The sequence below is a fragment of the Rhea pennata genome, chromosome Z (genome assembly GCF_028389875.1).
Source record: "Rhea pennata isolate bPtePen1 chromosome Z, bPtePen1.pri, whole genome shotgun sequence".
Lineage (NCBI taxonomy): Eukaryota > Metazoa > Chordata > Aves > Rheiformes > Rheidae > Rhea > Rhea pennata.
In genome coordinates this window covers 70,918,449-70,942,565 of record NC_084702.1, presented here as the reverse complement: position 1 = coordinate 70,942,565, position 24,117 = coordinate 70,918,449, and the positions used below count along the sequence as shown (strand labels likewise).

The following is a 24,117-nucleotide window of genomic DNA, read 5'->3' as shown; positions in this document are numbered from 1 at the left end:
TATGTTTGGTTTCCTGGAAATGTCTTTTAACATGCTGATCAACTTTTCAGAATCGACACAAAAGTGACAAACATGTCAACAACCGCCCAGTCCAGGTGCTGATCAATGGCATGTAAGTCTTGTTTCCTCTTCTGTAATTTCAACTGAATATTTATCACTGAGAAGAGAATTTTATTGCTATTTTGTGTGTCTGATCCCCAAAGATCAGTAAACAATTTAAAATGGAATCTTCTTTCACCCTGTTTTTTCGTGGTGCTCGGTACAATTCTGGGCTTTTGTATCTGATTAAAGAATCCAAAAGACAGTTATCGCAATCAGTGTAGACGTTATGGCTGTGCCCCTGCACAGAGAAAAAGTAAACTATTTATTTTCCATTATATATATTTTTTAAATAGGTGATGCCTTGAGAGTATCATATTATTTTACTTTTTACCCTAGAAACACCAAACAAACAAGGCTATTTGTGTTTGCTGTATTTATTTCTGAGCCAAGCAGAGCTAGGCATAATCAACAAGTGATTTTAGATTAAAAAACATGAGTAACTTCTCCATCCACATTATAATACTTTGAGTGTGTCTTCTTATGCATGAAATGCTTCTGTCTTAGAGGTATTTCAAAACATTTCAGCTGTATATCTTAGGCATTGTACTGCTAGCCCTGTTTTTTTTCCTTCAGAAAAAAACATTTCCCTTCAGAAAAAAAAAACAACAGAGTCTTTGGCTTTCGGGGCAGGCGGATGAGCTCTGTACTTGCAGCTCCACAGAGCCAAACTTGCAGATCCAGAGTCCAACTGTCTGTACGATGCAGCTGTTGACAGCTGTGAAGTCCCTGGTGATGCTGATATTTTTTTCCTGTACTATTGATAGTAGTGTATTGTGTATATTCCAACAGATGTTTAAATAGTTAAAAATATAACTGGAAACTGAAGAACAGGAACATACTTCTTGTGTTTTCAGCTAAGTAATCTAGTCTCTTAGCTTACTGTGTACTAGTTACTGTCTCTACTAAACACTTGCATTGAAATACAAGTTTACTAATATTTTGCCAGTTTCAAAAAACCTAGAAACCAGGTCCTGCCCAACACTGACTGCTGTCAAATAATAAATGACTGAGATTAGCTCAAGTTTGAATCACAGTACTGTTTTGAAATAACTCTTGACATTTTTCATCTTGATATTTTCATCAGGTTTTTTTAGATACAGATAACGTGACTTGGATAGGTTGCATTTGCTGTTTAGCTAGACTTCTTGATTATCAATGTAAAGGCCATTGCAGACGCTGGCTTAACCTGCTGTAGCACCTGGATTTCGGCCCTTTTGATAGCCAGTCCCACATAGAGTCAGAATTGCTGCTGTGGCCCTTAATCCTGCTTAGAAAAACTAGCATAACTGGCAGTTTTCCCAGGCATTCGGGATATCTATTACAATGAAGAAGAGAGTTCTTTATAAGCCAGTGTGGCTCTTTAGGGGAAGGAAGGGAGTAATCAGTCCAGACAAGGCAGTGCACATGGACTATGTTGCTATAGTGGGGCCTGGTTTCAACCTTGCCTGTGTCACCACTTGAACACTGTTACTACCATTTTGTGTTGTGATAGTCTCTTAGAGGTTAGCATGGACCGGGCCACAGGCTGGCAGGCCTTGCTCTGTTTAACCTACAGTCCAGTTCCCCATAGTGCTTACAATCTGGCTTTAGGAGCAAAGCTGAGTCTCCTAAGTTCCGAAGCATATTTGCTTTATGTGCTTACTTAAAAGGAGTTTTCTTGCAGGTTGAAGGATGAAAAATGGATGAATGTCCAAGTAGGGGATATAATAAAACTAGAAAACAACAACTTTGTGACGGTGAGTAGAGTTTCTCTCCATCACGTGCATAACTGGTCTTTGTAATTACTTTTCTCACTCACAAGCAAATTAGACAGTAGTGATGCTAACTGCCTTAGAGACCTACAGTGCTCAGAAGCCACAAGTCACACAGTGGTGCTATTGCTCTCTGACTGTGTTAGCTCATGCCACATCTGTTTGTTTGTGTTCAGGCCGATCTACTGTTACTGTCGAGCAGTGAGCCACACAGCCTGACATATATCGAAACGGCTGAACTGGATGGGTAAGTGAGCCTGGCCCTTAGGCACAAGCACTGCTGCCCGTGCAAGGCCAAATCTTGTGTGGTGGCCCTTGATGCCATGAAGACTAGCTACCTCTGTGTTTCCAGCACTGCAAAGTTCAGAGCTGAATCACAAGAGCTGTCACCATGTATTCTGCTAGGTCAATGACCAGGATTGTACACGGCTAGCAAAGATCGATCAAATTTGCTTGCTCTTTCCTCCCTCATCCTACACTTTTTCCATACTGAAAACCTTTTAAATACCGTCTTCGCCTGCTGAATGTTTGCCTGCCCTATACTCTTATCTTACTATTCTCCAAAGAGTTGAAAATCATTTCAGCTTTCCTGCTAAGCGGATTTATCACTAGATGGAAGCGTAATTGCTTAGCTTCAACATGCAGCATGGAAAGATTTCAATGAGATCCATCATTTATTCAGTCAAGCAATTATCTGGGGTGGGTACAGGATTAAATCAAAATGCACCTTATTCCCTACAATGACTTTTGTAGCAATAGTTTCTTAAAACTTAGAATAATCTTCAGGTAAGTGTCTTGAAAAAGGATGTCTTCTGTTGGATGCTCTTCACTCTCGCAGGTTAAATGTCATATGGGGAGGGGCTTTGTACCCTCTGATTTTTAGTAACAGTTCTCCTGACACTCAGATTTAGTTTAAATTTTTTTCTGCAATATATGAAGTCACTGACAGAAGCCTTCTGTTTTTTTATATCTGCCTTAGTCTTTTCTCTTAGCCAAATTATTTAGGTGAAATAATCACAATGAATAGCTCCAGTAATCTCCTGTTGACTGCTAGATCCATGCACACAGCGACAGCATCCAAACTTTGCTCACTCCAGGGCAACTGGCCACAAGTCAGAGGGCTACAACTGGTCTGTATTAATTGGAATAAACTGGAGCTGACCTCGTCTTTATGATCCAGTTTGCATGCCTGCAAATGCTCGAGGATACTTCTAGGAGGCTCTAACCACGTGAAGTGCTTCTTTGACATTGCAGGACCCCCATTTTCAACTCACTTAGCCAGTTTATCCAAGGACTTCAGTACTCTTAAGGGCCAAGTATCATGGCAGAAGATCCAGAGCTCTCCTATATGCTCAGATACCTCAGGGCTGAGTGTGGGATGAGTAGCAGGGTAGAGAGTGAGCTACTCAGGTAGTTGTGATGCCTGGCCTTACACTTTGCAGTAGAATTCAGAAGACGAAACCAACTCATCCTCTTTGCTAACATGTCCAACATTTCTCTGGACCACTTGTCTTTGGAGCAGGAAGAGATAAAGGTTTGTTATGGTCAGCTAAAAAAGGCCCGTGACAGCATGATCTATCACATGTCTAAGGAGGAAGACTATCCTCCAGTAGTCAGATAGAAGTGACTTTTCAGGGAGAGATGGACTGATTCTTTTATGTCTCATGTAATCTATTACAGTGAAACAAACCTCAAGGTGAAGCAGGCCCTGACAGTCACTGCAGAGCTTGGAGAAGATCTTCAGAAACTAACAGAGTTTGATGGTGAGTCCACATAGAAATTTAAATTCCTAAAGCATTTTCCCAGACCCAAAAGTCTGGAGAGAGACTGGGAGTCTTCCTTCCAGGCTATCCCCTGCTCCCTGCATAGGATTCCTCTGTATGTAGTAGCAACAAAACCAAACTGGTACATTGCAGTCTGTACAATGGATAACGACAGTGTATATAGAGGAAAAGATTTCCCTTTGCTTGTAGGTCTCTCAGGTATGGATATTACTTTAAGTGCATTGGGTGTAAACTCTCCTCACAGCTGCACGCTTTCTTTAGCATCTGTCTGTACATCTTGAAAGTTCTTTTAATTGCAAATGGGAAATGTTTTCTCAACATTATGGATATCAGACCAATTTTACACTGATGTAGCCTTTAGCTTCTGTGAGGCTGCACTTTCTAGCTACAGTGCTAATCTGAGGACTGACTCTGCACAGTGCATACATGACATAGGACTGACTTCCTAGCTTTGCACTGCCAATATTTCCTGTGCTCTCATCGCTACAACAAAGACAATGTTCTAAAATATTTATAGACATACAGTACAGATGTAGTTAATGGACAAAGTGTCCTTTCTTAGCACTTTTCTCTATATCATAAATATATAGCAGCACATATACAGAAAGCAGCCAGATATGTTGAAAACAGTGTAACTCATGCTCACACAGTTGTCTCTCTGGTGAGAGGATGGGACAACAGACCAGCTGATGTTAGATGTGTTTTGCAATGCTCTGCTAACTTAGATATGAGGGCAGGACTGCAGTATGCGTCTGTATGGAAAGGGGTGGAGTTGATGTTGCTGTCTCTAGAACTTCTCAAGGACACCAGATTCTCAGGAAATATTTTTAGATAAAGACAAAAAATCAAAGAAAAAAAACCTCTTTGAAATAACTAGATGATTCCAGGACCAGCGGTGGTGATGTGGCAGAGATTTTGCATAGCCTGGACAGTCTCTGATAGTACTGTCCCAAAGCAGGGGATTTCTTTTGATCTCTACTTTGAGATTTTATGAAATAATGTGTTTCCTCTCAGCTGAGTGACAACTCAGTACATAAAGATTTCTTTGAAGTGAGAGCTGAGGTTCTGAGTGTTTTAGATCTCAAGAAATATGTTCTTAGAGGTGCCATTAGAAGCTTTATGTTAATAATCCCAGTTGCATGTCTAAATTATTCTCCTGAAGAGGCTGCAGTGTGTATCAATTCTGGAAAAAAAAAATCATTCTAAATGATTTTTCAAAAAACTTCTGTGTAATGTTATCTAAGAATACTGCAATTTTGAAACTGCATAATTATAAAATGTTTCAAAATCTTCTGAAAAATTAAAGCTTTTCTTATCTAACATTTATTTAATCTCCATTTAGTTATGTTGTAAATAAAAGTGACTTCTTTGCAATACTTAAAATGAATAAAATGTTTCCTGGGATGATTTATATTTGGAAGAATACTGGGAAGAGTGCCTGGAATCAGAGCTAACCTTGCATTTCCCTAGCTAATGTCTGTAGCAGCATTTAAATATTTATGTAACTCGTTATCTAATTACTTCTTAGGACAGGAAGAGAGGAAAGGGTCGAGCAGCTAATAGAGGCACCGAGTGGAATGCTTAATGTCAGCTATGTTTGTTGACATTGTGATGGTTCAGATAAGGGAGATGCATACAAAAAAGATGAGCTTCTTTATTGGATTTGGGGAACTGGGAGATGAGAAAGGAAACAATAACATTTCAGTTACCTATCACTAATTGCATACAGGCTTTTTCAGTGTTGAATACCTTTGAGTGAAACACATCAGACACCTTCTTGCTCATAATGGTAGAAGGAGATAGGAGGCATGGGGTCTTGCTGAAGTATCTTCAGCTGCAGAGTTACCAGAGTTGGTGCAGCTATATTGGGTGAATCTCTACAGTATCTCACTTTTTTGGTGACCAACCTAGCTTGGATGAATCTCTTCTGATTCTGCAGTCAGTGTATCAGTACTGTGGATCCACCCACTTAACTGGAAAGCGGCTCTGGATGTTAACCTGCAAAGTACTCACAAAAGCACTGTCCCAGAGTTTGCATGAGGAGAGGCACAATATTCCTGGAGAGGGATCTCAGCTGCTGAGTCATGCCCCGGTTTTGGTTTACCAAAGTTTCATTGTGTTCTGTTTCAGGTTACACTGCAGAACTTCTGCTTTCTCTGTGCTTTTCAAGTGTTGCAAGGGTTGTAGTGAGATAGGCCTGATTTTCCTACACTTTTAGAGACTTTGGAGTGCCGATATGATGGTTCTGGATTAACTAGATGAGCAATTGTCATCTAAAATTATCCAGTGACAGCCTACCATTATGAACTTGCTGTAGAAGGATTAAAAGTATGTTACTGGTTCAACATGTCTTCTCACCCACGTATAAGGAGTGGAAACTTTGTGTTGGACTCTGCCAGTAAAAAATTGCTATGTTCCAAGATTAGGATAAACCCAGCTCCACTGTGGCCCATTCGACTACAACATGAAAATGGGTAAAAGCAGTATCTCGAAACATAAGTAGATATATGATAAAGGATGGGCATGACAGCCAGGAGGAGAACTGCAGCAGCATCTGGGGAAGAGCTGAGAATGCACTATGTATTCACTGACATATTTCTAAGCTAGGAAATATGTTCTTCTTCTATCTTCATTTTTTACAGGTGAAGTCAAATGTGAAGCACCAAATAACAAACTAGATAAGTTCACAGGAACTCTTACTCTTCAAGAAGAGAAGTATGCCCTGGACAATGAGAAGATGCTGTTGAGAGGCTGTACTATTAGGAACACAGAGTGGTGCTTTGGTCTCGTTATTTATGCTGGTAGGTTGAAAACTCAACATGTACATTAAGAATTGAAGAACACAGCTACATTAGCATGTAAGCACATAAAACACAGTAAGCACAAAGCAGCCAAATATTTTCCTCTTCAGAAAATTTGTTTTTATCAGGTACAAGAGCAAAACTACACATGTGATCCCCTGACTGAACTTCAGGCTAGAAATTTTGCATACTACAGGGGATTTTAATCTGGAATTTTTTTATAGTGGTCTATAAGAGAAATCTGGATTGCAAATCCTACATTACAACATCCAATTCCATCTTGATGGAGTATTTTTGTAAGCAAAGAAAGTCTCTTTTTCCATAAACTCTTGCAGCAAATAACATGAAAGAAATCTTGACTGGTCAATCAAAGGGACAATTTAAGAATTACATCTGTTTAAGGATGCATTGGCCAATAGAATATTTTCTGTATCTACAGATGTGTACAAAATTCCCATTCCTAAGCATTTGATTTAAAATTCTATGTCAGTTCTATATGATTGGAATCTCTGTTGGAATATCAGGATCATTAATGACATTACTGTAGACTATTAGATCTTTTTATGAGTGCTTTTTATGAGTGCAGAACTTCTATTGTTTCTGTAGTGCTGCAGACATTTGAGACAATGTGTAATATGCCACTAATAACAGAACATATCAAGTATTCTACAAAAAGTAATTAAAGCTGAAAGGAAGGCTTGACTATTGACAGAAGAGAGAAGGATCAAAACCCAGAATGATTGGTTTTATGTATGAGTCTTTCCATACAATCTAAAGCAAGTGATTTAATGTTTTTCTGCCCAAGTTTCCCACCAACACTATCAACTATATGCACCTGCCTTTCAGGAAGGCTGTGATGGGTATTTATGTTGTAAAGCACTGTGAGGCATCAGGGGGAATCAGCTTTTGAACTGTTAAGCAGTGTTACTAGAAATCATGAGTGCATTTGATCTCCAGGGCCAGACACCAAACTAATGCAGAACAGTGGAAAAACAACTTTTAAACGGACAAGCATCGATCGGCTCATGAATGTCCTTGTGTTAGTGGTAAGTCTGATGCATTTGTCTTCATTTCTTCAGATGAGCTCATAATTCCTGAATGCTCCACCTCTTTGTCCTCACAAATGAGGGGATATCAGAAGTGGCTAATAATAAAAAGAGGAATTTTGTAAAAATCTGTTAGCCTACAGAGTTCTGCAGTGTCTCGGCCAGTCTGTCTTGCAAAACAAGGCTATTATCATGTGACAACCTTGCAGACCTTTCTTCTGAGCTTCTCGTTTGCTATTCTCTCTCTCCCCACCTCCTTTTTTTTTTTTTTTTTTTTTTGTGTGTGTGTGTGTGTGTGTGTGAAAGAGAGAGAGAGAGAGAGAGAGAGAGAGAGAGAGAGAGAGAGAGAGAGAGGGAGAGAATCACTTTGAAGCTTGCACATGTTTTCCTGGTAATTTTGTCATTTTCTATTTAAATATACATTAGCAGTTCTCCTTCTTCTTAATGATTTCTTGACTTTAGCAACATTATACTAATCTTGCCAAGTGAAACTCTTGCATACCATCATTAGCATGTTTCCCCTAGTGTGTTCTTCCCTCAAACTTAGGGGAGGGGACACAGAAAACAAGGAAGTTTGTGCAGTGTAAGTGCCTTATATTCAGAATTTTGCAAGTATTTGAAAAACTTCACATTTTCTTAGGTATCCTCTTGTGATGTAGTTGGGAAGGAGAAGGGGTTGCAGGGTCAAGCTATATGGGATCCCCAGGGCAAGGAAACAGCAGAAAAAAACAGAGTAGGGAGCCCAGGATTTAGCACTTGATTAGGGTTTGCCTGCTCTTCTTTCACAAGTTAAGAGTCCCACCCAGAGCTTTCAGACTATTTGGCCTCTCTTTGTAAATGTGAACAAGATAAATTTAGTTCCTGGCTCTGTTCTAAAAAACTGAGCAAGTTGCAGCTGATTGCATCAGCCTCTGCCTAGGCTGGATGGAGCCAAGTGAGTGTTTTTCTCTTTTATGCATTTTTAAGGAACCTAACATTGTGGTCTCTAAGTACAGTTCTGTTTTACCCTAACCACCAGGTTCTTCATACACCGAAGGGAATATGTCATGAGTCCTTTCAGCTCACTGGGTGGTCAAAGTTTACAAAGCACGGTCATAAAAAGAGGCAGTGTGTTGCAGTCTTCAGTCTGGAAATACAAAGGAGCTACAGCTTGCTAAAAATAGGTCATTTTAAGTGAAATGAAACTTGTTCCAAGTTAAAACAGGCAAAACTATTTTGTGTTTAATTGTCCATGAAACTTCTAGGGACATAGTGTTTAAGCATGGCATTCAGATAGGGTCCTGGTTAAATGTAGCCCTTGTGTGTCTCAACAAGAGTTAATCAGGAATAAACCTTTCCATATGGAAAACATTTCTTTTTTTTCATATTTGGGAGTGTTTTCCCTGCAAGACTCTTTGGCAACATAGGGCTGAAATCCGAGGGAGAGGAACACAGTATTTCTCAGAGAAGTCAATGTTCCTTGGCTGAGGACACATTGGCCAGCACCATGAATGTGTTTTGCTCTGAGACTTGCTTTTTCTGTGGACCTGGGTAAGCACACTTTCAGAGAAATGAAGCTGTCACTATTGTTTCTAAATGTCTTACTGCTTCAAATCCCAGAACTGAACTTAAAGTGCCAATAAAGAAACTGAAACAGTCGTAGTTTGACATGAAATGTCTGTCAAAAATCATCTTCTCTTTATTAAAAAAGAAACAAAACTGCTTCGTCCTGCAGAGGACACATGACGTGCACTGCATGGTCTAGTCCCAGAGAGAGAGGATGTTCATAGTGGGAAGCCACATGACCGTGCGCAGGTCTGTGATCTGGTTTATTCACATCCTTCTCTTACAGAGGCTGTGGTAATGATTACAACACCCTCTACACAGTTGTTTCTCCCATAGAAATTAATCTCTGGGGCTACTGTTGGGTCAACAGCTCGATTTTTCACGTTTGTCTCAAAGTAAGTAGTGTGTTAGCCATCCTTGTGTAAGTGTTACACACAAATCAAACTGGTTATGGATTACAGCAGATATACAAAATATACAAAATTTACATGAAGCAAAATGTATATAAAGCAAGTGCAGTAGCTGGGCTCAGGAACAAGAGCTGCTGTGATTTGGGAAAGTTCATCTGCTGTCCTGGCCCATGTTTATTTCTGCTGCTAAATCATACTTGTTTCCATGTTGAATTTCCTACATAGAAGACGATATTCTAAAAACTGTCAATTTTTAACCTGTGGGTCCTCAGCCAGGAATCTTTCAGGGTGTAACAATAAAAGAGCCAGCTAGCTCTTCTAATTCGTTTCTTTTGTAAGAGAATAGGTCTCCAGAGCGAAGCAATATTGGGGAGGTTGGACTAGATAATCTCCAGAGGTCCCTTCCAACCTTACTGATTCTATGATTCTATGATTTATTTCTAGAAAAAAGGACAAGTTTTGTCTGTTTTCTCCATCTATGTCCATTACCCATCCCCATGTCATGCCTCTATTGTATCCTTAAATCATCATGATTATAACAGCAACCTGTAGTCTGTTTTTAGTGCTGGTCACAAAGATTGAAAAGCACCACATCACATTCCTTACTAGTTGTCTCTGTTTCACAAGTGGAGTAATTTAATGGATTTACTGGAATTCAATAGAAAAGCTACTACTGATGTGGGAATAAAATGGTCTGAGAATGAGCCCAGCACCTTTACTTAATGCAGTCCTTCTTTAGCATCTTCTTGATATTAAACTCATTTTGGTAGGGTACAGACTTTTAATCGAGTGATTCAAATCACTCCCTAAACACATCTTTCCTCCTCTCACAGTTTACCTCAGCAATACAAATATCAGCTTTATGAGCAAAAGTTTCTCTGTTTGTACTTCAATTATTTTTTCAACAGGTATATGGTAATATGACTGTTGCTGGGTAGCCTTATACATAGTGGCCCAGTTTACTGGCGTTTCCTCCTTAATGACCATGCTTGCAAGAGATGATTTTTAATCCCCTATTGTGCTGCCTGTTGATTCCGTATCTTCATGTATTTATTAGGATGTTGGTCGTGTTAAGTCAAATATTTGGAAAAGTCCAAATGTTCCCTGTGAATTGAATTGCTCTTATCATCATTTCTCCAGGAATGATGTCACGCTAACTTCAGTTTATCTTTCACAATTTTTTTACCTTTCAAATATTGGAATTGTTTGGGCAGTTTTTCAGTATAGTGGAGTTTCCCAGATTTTCAAGCATTGTTAAAAATTAACTCTACTGGTTAAGAGAATTTATCAGCTAGTTCCTTTAAACTGTTAGATTTGAATTATCTGGACCTTCTGTTTTGATAATACACATAGGTAGGGAGATAAACTGTCTTTTTCATTTGCTACATCATGTGGGACAGGTGTATCCTTCTACTTCATTTCAAATGGAGAAAAGAAATGTATGTTGAACATGACTGCCTTTCCCACATTTCTGAGTTTACTGTTTTCTTCTCTTGATATTTGTATGACTATTAGATTTCATAGCTCAATAATTCCTTACTGTTTATATTATTTTCTTTTAATTTCTCTTCTTTCCCTTCTTTGTATTCACTTCCAAATAATTGTATTGCCATGTTCTTTTAACCAAGAAATGCTTTATGACCTATGTAATGTTTCTGCACCTGTGGAATGGTGTTCCTAAGCAATTCCCAGTTTTCATTAAGGTATTCTACTTTGAAATTCTGTTCCCCCTTGCTGCGCCACCAGTTGCTTTAGGCTTCAGGAAATAGACTTCTTTAAAGTCCAGAGATACACATCACTGGTTAGTGCCACTCTCTGTTTGTTCAAAAGAAATGTGATCAGATTTTGATGGCAGGTACCAAGGCAACCATCAGTTCTCGGTCAGTGATTAACTCTCCTTTTACCATCAGAATGGTATCCACTACTGAATTCCAACTTTTTGAGGATCGGACTTGCTGTATTATAAAATATCCGTAGTATTTTTTCAGAAAATGTAAGAAAAACTTTATTTTTAGCCCATGATACATCCAGCAAATGGCCAGATAAGGTGCTTTGTGAGGTTTCTGCTCCCAAGTATGCAGCCAGATGTTTCAGAAGCAACAGCTCGACTCATTCAACTCAACTCAGATTTGATGTTCTGTAGCCAGCTGCCCATGAGCATGTCATTTTAGCTCCCTCTTTGGAACTTAAATTCCCATGTGTTGATGCCTGGTGATTCCAAATCACCAGAGAGACTGTACAGTGTAATTCTGTCTTTGAATGTAATTGTCATGCTGTTACTCTTTTTCCTTTTTCACTTAGGAACCATTTCCATGTGATGCAGGCTGTCCAACCCAATCTGATTAGGGTCTTTTGATTAACCTGGGCATAATAAATTTGTTATTTCTAAAATGCAATTATCTTTGTTGTTTTTGCAGATCTTTGCATTTTTAGCACTGATGTGTCTTATCCTAGCCACTGGCAATGGCATCTGGGAGTATGATAAGGGCTACTACTTCCAGGTCTATCTGCCCTGGGCAGAAATTGTTGATTCTGCCCCCTACTCTGGCTTCCTCATGTTCTGGTCATACGTGATCATTCTAAACACAGTGGTGCCAATTTCACTCTATGTCAGGTACGTACCTGAACCTCATTTTGTGTTTCATCTTATGAGAGTTTTGACTTTCACCTTAGTTGGGAGCAGCTCTTTTTCCAATGCATGAATAAATCACATTGTGGGTACAACACATAGCCAAGGCCAGCTCTGTGTGCCACTGTCAGCTAATGAGGACCCCTGATAGCCACTGCTTTCTTTGTGGGTCTTGACCAGCCAGAATAAGCCCCATGTGGTTTTAAAGAATGGGAGGATTAACCTTTTCTTCTTCTCCTTAATTCTCGTTTATTTGTCAGGGTCTAAAATCATCTTGTTGGATAACTCCATACTACAGTGATGCTGTTCTTTTTCCTGTTGCCTTGGGAGGGCTCTGTCAGGGCTAGAGCTGGGATAACAGTGAGATCTTAAGAGAGGAGAGGATGACTTTGCAGTTGAAATGAGGTTTTCATTTAGGATGGTATGGGAGTGAAACTGGAAACTTGTTACCAATAGCACCTCGCTCTCTCATGGTTCCACTGTCCACCAAAGAAAGTTAATGTCACGTGTTCTGGATGTGGCTGTAGGGCTCATGTGAGGAGTAGATTCCACATATGTATGTTTAACCAGGCTGAGGATCTGCTGTCCTTGGTGCAGTATGAACAGAAAGAATGTCACCACTTGCCTAGAGAACGTGGTGCTATATTACTTACCGCGGATGGGCAGGCAGGGGTAAAGGGAAGGAAACATGCCTGTCATGCTTTTGAAACCCTTAAGCTAGGATGTAGCCTGACTTGGCCTGAGTAGTTTTTTGTTTGACCCTAACTCTTCAGGGAGATTTCCTACTGACTGCAGAGTGAATCCTTGGTGTAAAATTCATACAGATCATTTGTGTAAAGTTAGTGATGTCGGACCGCAAAGGACAGCTTGTAGCTGCTGGTGATGCCCTTTCGATAAAGCTGCTGAGATGGGTGAAGAGTTCCTCAGGGTGAGGAGTTTGGAAGTTGCATTCTGAGACTCTCTTTTGTGTTAGGAAATGTGATGAATTCATTCCATTCCTGTCTAGTATTTCACACTGCCACCAAATAGAAATTCATGTTGTCTGTGTGCTGATAAAGCTTCATGATTATATTAAATTACACAGTGACTCACTTGTTCTGGAGAACTGGGACATTTCAGCCATGGCTATACTCAAACCCAGGCATCACAGCTCAGCCCAGGCCAGACCAGAGTCCACTGAAAATGTGTTCAGTTTGATTACTATTCTCTGAACTGCAGCAAATGAAACACACTGCTGCTGCGGTCTCACTCTGTGGACCAATGACATGGTGTACGCACAGCCTACTTGGTGTGCAGTGCTGCTGCTCATTCACAGTAGGATTAATGAAAGTTTGGGAGAACCTGAGTTGGAATGACTTCTTGCTGTTTTTTAAACTCAGAGTCTAGCCTAAGGCTTTTTATCACAGAAGGATGGCCCTGATAGAAACAAATACAGACTGAAAGAAAGGATCAGCTGTTAAAAGTTTCTTATGCACTTCTGAAACTTTTCAAATATAAGTCGTTTAATAAATAAAGGAAAGGAATTTAGTACAAACCTGACCATTTTTTTCATCTAGACTTAATTCAGCAGTGCTTAGTATAGACTATTTAAGACACTCATGTCTTTCAGATTTTAAGGATCATCTGAGGAGTACTGTCATTACTTTCAAAGTTGCCTTCTAAATGCAATTACTAATGGTAGTGCTTAAGATAAAGATATTTTCCCTTAAACTAATGGATACTTCATCACCTTGTTTTCCTCTTTCACCAGTGTAGAGATTATACGCTTGGGCAACAGCTTCTACATTGACTGGGACCGTAAAATGTATTATCCAGTGAATGACACACCAGCTCAGGCCCGTACCACCACACTCAATGAAGAGCTGGGGCAAATCAAGTACATCTTCTCAGACAAAACAGGAACTCTCACTCAGAATATCATGTGTTTCAACAAGTGCTCCATCAATGGCAAATCCTATGGTATGGTATCTGTTTGTCTTATTCTCTTGGTTTTATTCCATTATATGCCTCAGTCCACAGAGACTAACATGATATCTGGAAGGGACAGTCTTGTAAGAAGTGAGACAAACTTAAATTGTACTATGTGAGAATTACTGATCTGAAGTGATGGGTGGTTGCTGATGCCACCAGGCCTGGAATGCGCACTAATATGCTGATGCCAGGATGTTTGATCGGTCTGTCTGGATGTTCTCCTCTGCAGGGGAAAGTATCCTGTACCCTCCAGTCCTCCTGACCACAGAATTTTGTTTGACTCATGTGTTATGCTCAGAAAAACAGATTTGGTTTATTGTCCTACTCCAGCTGCAGCGATCAAATGCAAGGCTGCTTGTCAGATATTCCTGGACAGTCGTGATATCATCATTTGCATATCTTAATATCATTTTTATGAACCTTGATTCTCCTTTTTGCCAGCCTGGTATCTCCCCTTTTCTGACTGAGAATTCTCCTAAATAAAGAACCTGCCCCTGATTACTTTTTCTCCATTTGTCCCAGTTTTGCTACACCTGTACCCACATCTGTCTTTTCTGGTGTTGCTGCCTAGGTGATCTCAGGGTTATATGGTATTATTAATATTGTTACTTAAGTACTGTTAACCTTGCAAGACTCCACCCACCCCCAAAAAGGTCCCCAGTATTTCCCTCCAATATCCATGACATTCAGCTTGTGAAATCAGACATCCATCATGGCTCTATCTGTAACTTTTGTCAGCTTCTCACACAGTTATCTCTCACATTCAGCAATTTCTTGTGTCATATCCTGTTCAGGTAGCTTAACCTTAGGCCAAAACCTCCTCAATGGCTTAGTTATTTGTCTGCAGCCGTAACTATTACTTCACCTACTAGAAGAGTGAAAGGGTTGTCAGGAGTTTTGTAAAAAATGGGAAACAAAAGTTATTATTTCTGTTTGATCCTAATGGCCATTAGCTTAACAAACTCATTCATTATTTGGTCCAGAATAGTTTTCTCCATACTCCTCAGGAGGTGCTAAGGATTCACAAACTGTCTAACTGATTAACATCATTGTACTCCCCCAGGGAAATTACTCACAGCTTGTTTGTAGATTGATGTCTGTTGTCCCTGTGTCAGATCTGCTGATGGACTAGTGTGCCACAAAACTTGCCTTTTTTCCCTCAGTGCTATTAGTTAGTCCAAGTTGTTTCTTGCTTCGCTTATTTCTATAGACCATCATATCTACAACAGTGCTACTAGGCTAGCTAGCATTAGTACTGTTAATCAGAGTTTGAGAAATATTCAGTCTGTTTATTTGTGTCTTGTAACTGACTTTTCTGAAGTCATCACCACAGAACCTTGACATAGGATGTGGGTTCAAGAAATGAGTGGGAAATGTGCAGAAATAAAGCAGACTGTCTATTCCCCATTGTTTTCTAAATGTTTAGCTGCTTCTCTGTAATATGCTTCTTTGGATTACCTGCTGAAGTGCATTTGGGAAAGCCATACCAGAAAGGATGAATTGATTCTTCTGCTTGGGAAGGTACTCTGGAGGCTTAGGCTTTCCATTGAGAAGAAGGCATCTAAAGGTCTCTTGGCTACAGTTCCCAGAGGATAAACTCATATACAGTTGAGAGGAGATCCTTGATTTTGTCATGGACTAATAAAGGCACGGATTGATATGAATCATCAGTCCTCAGTCTTCATGTCAAAATATGAATGATTATTGAAACTTTTAAGCTTGATTCTAGCTTTAAAACTTTAGCTAGTTCCTGTAGTAGAGAGGCTCAGAAACTGCACTTAGCTGGTTTGTGGCTATAATCCCAGTCTCTCTTGCTTTCAGGCGATGTGTATGACCTGGCTGGCCAAAGGATAGAAATAAATGAGGTAAGTGCTCAAAAACTAACTGTGCAGGCTCTGTGCTTTCTCCTTAGAGCCAGTGGACTCTTGGTATATTCCACTCACACACAGTTCAAGCTCACCATCCTCTTGATCCTGACAATAGGGAGGTCTGTTCTGATGGCCCTCAGAGGATTCTCAGAGTTGCATTCCCCTTCAGTAGACCTGGTTTAAACCTGCAGACAGGGCATCTTGAGTGTCTGCTATTCCCTCAGCTTCACATAGCATCCTACTGCATGCCCAGCAACTCTGGATACTTGGCCACTGTTGTTTGTTGGATATCTGGAGATCGGTGAATATTATTATCCTTGGCAGTGAGTTAAAGTTTTAGCTGGGAATCAGTGAGTTCAGCTTGTACCTGTAAGAAGGTCGCTGTGAAATTCTCCTAATGCCTGGACGTTGGAAACTCTGAAAACGAGCTACTTTCCCATTTCTATCTAGCCTCTGCTTGCTGTCACAAACTTGCCTGTCTGGGATTTCATTGCCTGAAATGTTTGAAAACTGTACCCAGTAATCTAAGTAACAAATGGCAAGATGATGATAAAAATCTCATTCCTCATTCCAGTGATTCATTTTCAAGCCCTTTAAAACTTAAATTATCCATTCACATTGGCTATTTGAACTGAGTACTGTGCCTACAGACTGCCCTTACTCAGGCAACAAAATGTGAAGGGCTGACTTGCTTGGGGAGAGATGCTGATTTGCTGCCAACCAGCTGCCCGGCAGCTCCTCCTGCCCCTGCTATCCCACAGAGCAGAATCCTGCAGGCCAAAGGGCTGCTTCTTACACATCCATGGTGTAGCAGAATCTGGAGCTTATTGTGCTGGCTAGTGGGGAACAGAGCAGGCTGTGCTCTTTTGGTAAGTGCTATGTGTCAGCTTGTACAGCTCAAAAGCATGACTCCCATCCTGGAAACTCTGAGCTCTCCAGAGATGAGGTGGGAGTCTGAATTGTCCTGGGCAAGCTCAGCCGTACATTCCTGCATGACACATCATGCTTTGAGCTTCTGGCCCTTTCTCTGCTATGTTCCACTGATTGTTTCTCCTTGTTTGAGGCAAAAAAGGCAGTGCCTGTGGCGTTGAATGTTTACATCACTTGTCTGCCATCCTTTTCCGTATTTTTTTTCTTGCTATGGGAGAACAGGGTGGGGAACACAGCCTTTTGAATTGTTTTGAGCTGGGCTTCTACATTACCCTGTTGCTGACAGTCATTGAAATCAGGAGCATAATGGCTCCAAAAGGCATGTGTTGTGAAAGCAGGCATTTCTGCGCTACAGAAATCCTTTAGCAGGTATCCCAGAGGAGCATTTGCTTAGCACAGGAGGCATCTTTAGCTAATTAGGTTATCAGTCAGTGTGCTGCTTTGAAAGGCACCTCCAGTGCCTGTCCTATTCTGTGATTCAGTAGCTTACTTGGCCTCCCATTTATTTAGATTCATCAACTTCTGTTGTGAACAGTGCTACAGGAGAGCATTTTCATAAAAGTAAGAAAGAGAGGAGGCTATGGTGGGTGGTCACTGGCATACAGAGATGCTGGAGCTTTACAAATAATGCTGAACAATATTTTTGCAGAACACAGAGAAGGTGGATTTCTCATACAACCCATTAGCTGACCCAAAGTTTGCCTTCTATGACCACAGCCTGGTTGAAGCTGTGAAGCTGAGTGATATCCCGACACACAGGTTCTTCCGACTGCTCTCACTTTGTCACACAGTGATGCCAGAAGAAAAGAAGGAAGGTGAGGACTTTTGAAGGCACCAGACTGAGTGGCTAATGTCCACCCTACATCACAGTATGTCTTTTCTCCTACATCACAGTATTTCTTTTCTGATAGAATGATACTAGTGCAACTACCACATCTCTGGAGTTTTGAAAATTGCAGTGCCACAGCTTCCCCAAGATGTGTAGATGCTTTGCCTCACTCTGCCTCTACTCTGCATCAGTTCCTATAAGGAGTAGAGCATATGGCACTTACCCACGGGAGACTCATTAGTCCTTCTCATCCAATGTTCCTGGGCTGGTCCCGTTAGGATGAAATTCCCTCTTTCCTCATGCTTTAAAGGCTAGAACTGTTAATACATGTAACATGACAGTACTGATGAGAAAAATACCTGCAGATGTAGGTAGGTAGGTAGGAAGTCATTAAATTAAGTCATTAAACTCAAAGAAGTTGCCCTCCTAGTGAGATCTGTTGGACTCCAAAGAGAGTGATAAACGCCCCCAAAAGAGGCTAGGGTCTCTAGACCTGGAGAATAGAGAGAATGGAACTGTATGGACAGTTGTGGTCACAAGGTACTTTTTAGTGCTACATCTTTGCAGATAGACAGAAGAGCAGATGGTTAACTGCTATGGAAAATATTTGATCTTGTATTTGTTTAGCCTCAGGAGCAAGGCTGAAGTGACACTATTTTTTTCTTGCATGTCAGGTAACTTGGTGTATCAGGCCCAATCTCCTGATGAGGGAGCCCTCGTCACTGCTGCCAGAAACTTTGGATTTGTTTTTCGGGCTCGCACACCAGAGACCATCACTGTTGTGGAAATGGGAGAAACAAAAACCTACAAGCTGCTGGCTATTCTTGATTTCAACAATGTGCGCAAGCGAATGTCTGTTATTGGTATGTCACCCTCACTCTCTTCTTTCCTTCCTGACTTCTTATGCTCTCAAGTTTGCCCTCATTCTACTTTGATGCCATTCTCAAGGACAGCTCCTTTTTATCACTTTCCAAATAACATTTACTTCTGAGTGTTTGAGATGGGCATCCTCAACCATTCAGTAACACAGCAACAGTGCTAGATAAATATCTAACCTGAGTAGATAGAAAGACATCTTCACAGCTGGACCACAATGATGGAGCAGCTTCCTGAAGACACTAGGCCTTCTACACGTCTCATCTGCTTAGTAACAAAGCAGGAAATGCTTCCTTCCAGTCAACTTCAAAATTACCAGCAAAAGCTGAGGAAGTGGGAACTGAAAAAGCAAAGGCTAGCAGACAAGTAGAGAAACAAAAACTTTGTGTACCTTTATTAATCTTGCAAAGTCCTCAAATACTTTAGGGACTGGGATGGCATAACTGTAACGAGAATGGCAGTACCTTTACTGGCAGCAGGATTAGATCTCTAAGAACATACTGTTTTTGTCTTTTGAACATACATGTCCTTGAGGTGCTGTTTGTAGGAACCACATAGTCTAACAGAGCATCTGCTCAGACCAGTGCAGTCTGGGAAATGTTGTCTATCTGCTACCACTAGAGTTGAGAGTAGTTGCATTACCTTCTGTTCTAAGCAAAGCACATCTCTACTCTTGGCAATTTGCCAACACAGAGCAGAGTAGAGATGTTTCTGAAAACTTTTCTATGTTTAGATGCAAGTGCTATGAATGCTGAGTGTCTTAATCTGGTATTTGTAAAACTATTATTCCTCTTCCTTGTAGTGCGGAGTCCAGAAGGTGACTTGACTTTGTACTGCAAGGGGGCTGACACTATTCTTTATGAACTACTTCATTCATCCTGTGGTTCTCTCAAAGAGGAGACAACAGAACACCTGAATGTAAGTGCTTCCTTCTGCACAACAGCTCTACATTTGATGATTCCGTTTTGTCCATGTTTTCAAACCACTCTGATACCTTCCTCTGGGCTGGAAATGCAATTTGTATTGAGATGAAGAGCTGATCTCAAAAGCAGTACCCAAGCACCAAATACTTTATTATTTTTCATGGAGAGTGGACAAGGAAATCAATTTATAAAGCCTTTGGTCTCAAAATAGTTTCCTAAATATGTGCACCAGGTGCCATTTGAAGTACTCTAGTATATTAAAGACATCTGCACACAGATGGCAAATACAATGCAGGACATTTAGAAGACCTGTGTTTATTCAGAGTAGGAGCTTGAGGCCAAACAAGATAATTGGGGCATCTGAAATGACACTGCACATTTTGGTAACTAAATTGCACCTAAGTCTACTGTTATTCTATAGTGCATGCACCCAGTGCATTTGAGCATGCCTTGGATTGGAATAATTGGGGCAATCAGTAAAGGGCCGCTGAGCCTGCCCCCTTCGTGAATACAAAGTAGATCTGCAGTGATTGTGATTAGGAGGCCTCAGCTGGAAAGGACTACACAGGCACTGAGACAAAAGCTGACTCCTCTCGCTTTCTCCCAAATCATATAGGGGCATATTGACTGGGCAGCATGGAAAATGTGGCATTCAAACTTGTGGGGTTTTATATCATTAATGGTGTACACTGTGAGGTGGTTACTCACACAGGTGGATGTTTTGGCCAATATTTACTCCCTTGTGATGCCATATTCTGCTGGCACATAGCACAAGGTGCTATTCTTTCAACACAGAAAGTGTTGATAGAAAGGTTGCAATGGCACAAACATCTCTGCTCACTGCCCTGAGGGAGCCAGGAAACATTGCTGGTGAAGGATGGGCCAAAGCATCAGGAGATGAGCTGTTGGTGTGGCTGGTTCCTTATGCAACTTTATTTCAAGCCTATTCTTTCTGAATCCACAAGGAGAGAGAAATTTTAAGTCCTCTTATGGGGCGGAGACCCTCAGTTTGCAGAAAAGGTTCTCTGTTATCCGTCAAACATTGAGATTCCTATCTCCGGTTAAGCATATGCAGAAAGGGCACTTACAAAGACTTGTTGGGCCGTCATGACTGATGGTACTCACTCTAAGCAAGCAGTTGGACCAGCATTTGCACCTATAAGAATGTAGAGCACTGCTCAATTTCAATTCAAGGCTGAGTTCAATATGTTTTATTTAGGTCTCATTATTCTGAATCTCACATTGAGAAATGTCAACAAGGGAAAACAGTGCTTCGTTAATGTAAAGTTTTAGAGCATGAAAACATAGGAAGGCCCTTTTGAATTTGGTCTCTGTAAGGACAGTGGCTGGCAGTTACAAAATGATGTGGAACTGGTTGTTAAAAAGTACCTCCAGGTTTGTGGTCTAAGGTGTGATTTTTCACCTTTCCTTTACAGACTTTATGTAAGAAGTTTGAAAGAAAATGGTTATTGTTAAAGAGGGTTCTTTGTAAACCTGAGTGAGGAGACTGTTCTTTGACCTCTTCTGTCTCACCACTGTCTCACAGGAGTTTGCTGGTGAAGGTTTGAGGACACTTGTTGTGGCCTATAAAAACTTGGACGAAAAATACTTTGAGGGCTGGATCAGGCGTCACCATGTAGCAAGCACTGCCTTGGAAGGAAGGGAAGATAAATTGTCGGAGTTGTATGAAGAGATTGAAAAAGATTTAATGGTTAGTATATCATGGAATCTGGGCCAAGCTCTGGGGGAGGTGGCAAGGATAGTGGTTCATCAATAAACAGCTCAGTATGACTTCAGTAAACATCGTTCTGCAAACAGCTTGGTGGGTTGTGTGCTTGGAGTGGTTTGAAACATGGCAGTCCTGGGTTTTCATTAGCATCTCTATGAGGAGCCTGTAATTGGGGTGTCAGCCGTCAGTGCATGCGAACGGTTTTATTTTAACTCACAAGGGTGTCAGAGCAGCTTTCTGTGATGAAACAGCATACCAGAGCTTAAGGGAGATGACAGGGACACAAATATTTCATAGCTATCCTTAGTATGTGTGAATGGCTGATGATTTATTCTTCTATCTTTGAAATGGCAGGCAGTGAATAATCCCCAGGTCCCCCTCCATTTCAAAGAGTATCGTCTTTGTTCTTGCAGCCCTGGGCAAGATGGGGGATGATGTCCATGAAGTTGTTCATGTCAATTTGAAATAGGGCTAACCTGTGATCTTCAATTCATTCTTTTCTCCATGAGTATTAGTACAGCTTTTTGAATGCCACAAGGTTTGCCTGTATTTTAGAGCCATGAATAATGAATGAAAAGGATAAGATGTGAGGAATCTAAGGAGAAGCAGTTCAATTTTTGCACACACAGTCATGTGCTCCTGAAATCTTGGAAACCCTGGGAGCTGTACTGTTGCTCTTTCATAGATATATGTTCAGGATGCCAGCAGGGCTGGTGAAAAAGCGTGAGCTTAGAAGCTGCAGATGTTTGGAGGCAGGTGGAAATTGCATAGTACATGGGGCACAGCCTACTGCTCTCCTGGCTCTCGTTACAGCAATGAAAAGTGTTAGTTGTCCAGTCCAGAGAATGTATTACGCAAATTCCTTACAAGTTGGGTTCAAAGCAGGAAAGGCATGAAGGCTTAGGAGGCTAAAGACCCACCTGCTTTGCAAGACAGGACTACGATGCTCACAGTCTGAGTATAGAAGAGTATAGAAGTCATCAACTTGCAGGAGGAAGCATTGTGGTTCAGACGGAGAACACTTCTGTTTACAGCAGACCTTCTCTGCACCCTGGACAGGAATGGCTTTACTTTCAAAGGTGGTGCAGGAAGGGTCAGGGAGTGGGTGTAGGAAAGCCCAGCTTGTGACAGAGAATGGGTTTGAAGGACAGTGTCAGGAAAGAAGTAGCAGGGTCTTATGCAGATGTAGAGAACTGTCAAGTATCACAATTTGTTTAACAGTTAAGAATGGGAGTTCCTGAGTTTAATGCTAGGGAGCTTTAGAAGGAGTCAGGAGATGCAGGTAGCATGGTGGAACAGAGATGGAATGGTTATGTTCAGAGCTTTGAATAACACAAATATACAATTTAACACTGACTCTACTAAAATCTAAGGAAGAGCCACAGTAAGGAAGGAAGCATGTTTTTGCCTTCAACAACTTTTATAGCAAGCCATGGGCAAAGAATTAAAGGTTTGGCTTGACTCATGGCATGGTGACAAAACTGTCCCTGTTAGCAGTGCCCAATCACAGATTCAACAGTGCTATTGTGTTTTTCTGCAGCTCCAGAAAGACAGTGTCTGTGGGGAATACAAACCCTTATTCTGGGTTCCTGGGCATATTTGACATCTGTTTCCATCTTTGGGCTTCTAATCCAGACTTGGAGGGCTGCCAAGGATGAGCAGGTACTCCCAGGAGGTGATTTTGTATGCTACAAGCATTTAAGCTCTTAGTAGCTGTACCATGGACCACTGATGTAAAATGTGGATTGTGCAGCTTTGAGATCCCTATAGAGAAGTTCCCTTAGAGTTGGTGTGGGCATTAATAACACTCCTAGCAGATGAATTATGAACATCCCAGGAAGCCAAACAAGACCTTAGGATGAAACCAAATTGCTGAATTTAGTCCTCCAACAGCAGGAGGTAGGTGGTGGCAGATGCTGCCTAAACCTGAGCTAGCAGTGAAAACTTCATTTCTCTTTCACAACAGGTTAAAGCCAGCAAGTGTCTCCAAATGCAGAAAAAGCAATAATTATATCGTAATGCAAGTTTGTGTCTTCTGCAGTCCGTGGTTTATAGTGTTGTGTGGAAGCATGGAACAGGGTTGGAGACAGCTCTGTTGTGGGCTGGAGGATATGCTGTGCAGCCATATGACAGCTGCTGTACAGTATGACTGGGAGCAAGTTCCACACTGAGAGATGCTAATGGAGGCTCAGGGTCAGGGATCCACAGTTCTTTTAGTCACATAGTTAAATCTCTACCTTCTGGGAAAGGAACACATGGAAAAATATAGAGACTATTTGTAGCCCTGCAAACACGTTGGCAAAAAAATTCATAGAAATTCATAGTCCAGCTTAGTCTGGGAGATTACAAACTGGACTGTTTGGAGGGGTGCATTCTGTATAGTAGATTTGCTGAGGAAAAATGAAAGTCAGCTCAACCTTGCTCCTGGATTTCATTTGTGCTTGCTTGAGTAATTACCTGGAGGTCCAGTGCTCCTCCTTTATTAGTGATGGGAAGACTTACAGGTTCCCTACTGTTTTCTGTTAAGCTGCTAGGTGCCACAGCGATTGAGGACAAGTTACAAGACGGAGTCCCGCAGACGATTGAGACTCTGGCCAAAGCCAGCATTAAGATATGGGTCCTCACTGGAGACAAACAAGGTAAAGAGACTACAATTTTGAATGTTCTCTTCTGTCCCATTGTGGGCTGATTCTGATAAGACCCATGTTCTCCTCCTTTCTCCCTTTAAAAACTGCACAGAGGTTACGGGGTTTTGCTTGGATGCCATCTAGATAAAGCTCCAGTTAACTGGAAGTGAACCAAATAACTGTAACTAGTAATTCTTGTCCTAAGGGTAGAAATAGTATGAATATAATATCTTTTGCCTTTGGAGAGGTGACAGAGAGAATCTCATGGTCCTTGTCACATGCAAAGGAAAAAAGCA

The 24,117-nt window shown here is 41.0% G+C and overlaps 1 protein-coding gene across 3 annotated transcripts in view; it reads left to right on the top strand.

Moving 5' to 3' along the window:
• Nucleotides 1-24,117, top strand: part of LOC134153549 (phospholipid-transporting ATPase ID-like) — a 72,343-nt gene that overhangs the window by 33,008 nt on the left and 15,218 nt on the right. For all 3 annotated transcript variants that reach the window (XM_062599827.1, XM_062599826.1, XM_062599825.1), the window contains 14 exons: nt 51-112; nt 1,766-1,838; nt 2,030-2,100; nt 3,534-3,616; nt 6,280-6,438; nt 7,396-7,484; nt 11,857-12,053; nt 13,819-14,027; nt 15,861-15,904; nt 17,487-17,652; nt 18,341-18,529; nt 19,345-19,460; nt 21,012-21,176; nt 23,722-23,833. In XM_062599827.1, coding sequence (XP_062455811.1) covers nt 51-112; nt 1,766-1,838; nt 2,030-2,100; nt 3,534-3,616; nt 6,280-6,438; nt 7,396-7,484; nt 11,857-12,053; nt 13,819-14,027; nt 15,861-15,904; nt 17,487-17,652; nt 18,341-18,529; nt 19,345-19,460; nt 21,012-21,176; nt 23,722-23,833 — 1,735 coding nt within the window. The remainder of the gene's footprint in view (nt 1-50; nt 113-1,765; nt 1,839-2,029; nt 2,101-3,533; nt 3,617-6,279; nt 6,439-7,395; nt 7,485-11,856; nt 12,054-13,818; nt 14,028-15,860; nt 15,905-17,486; nt 17,653-18,340; nt 18,530-19,344; nt 19,461-21,011; nt 21,177-23,721; nt 23,834-24,117) is intronic.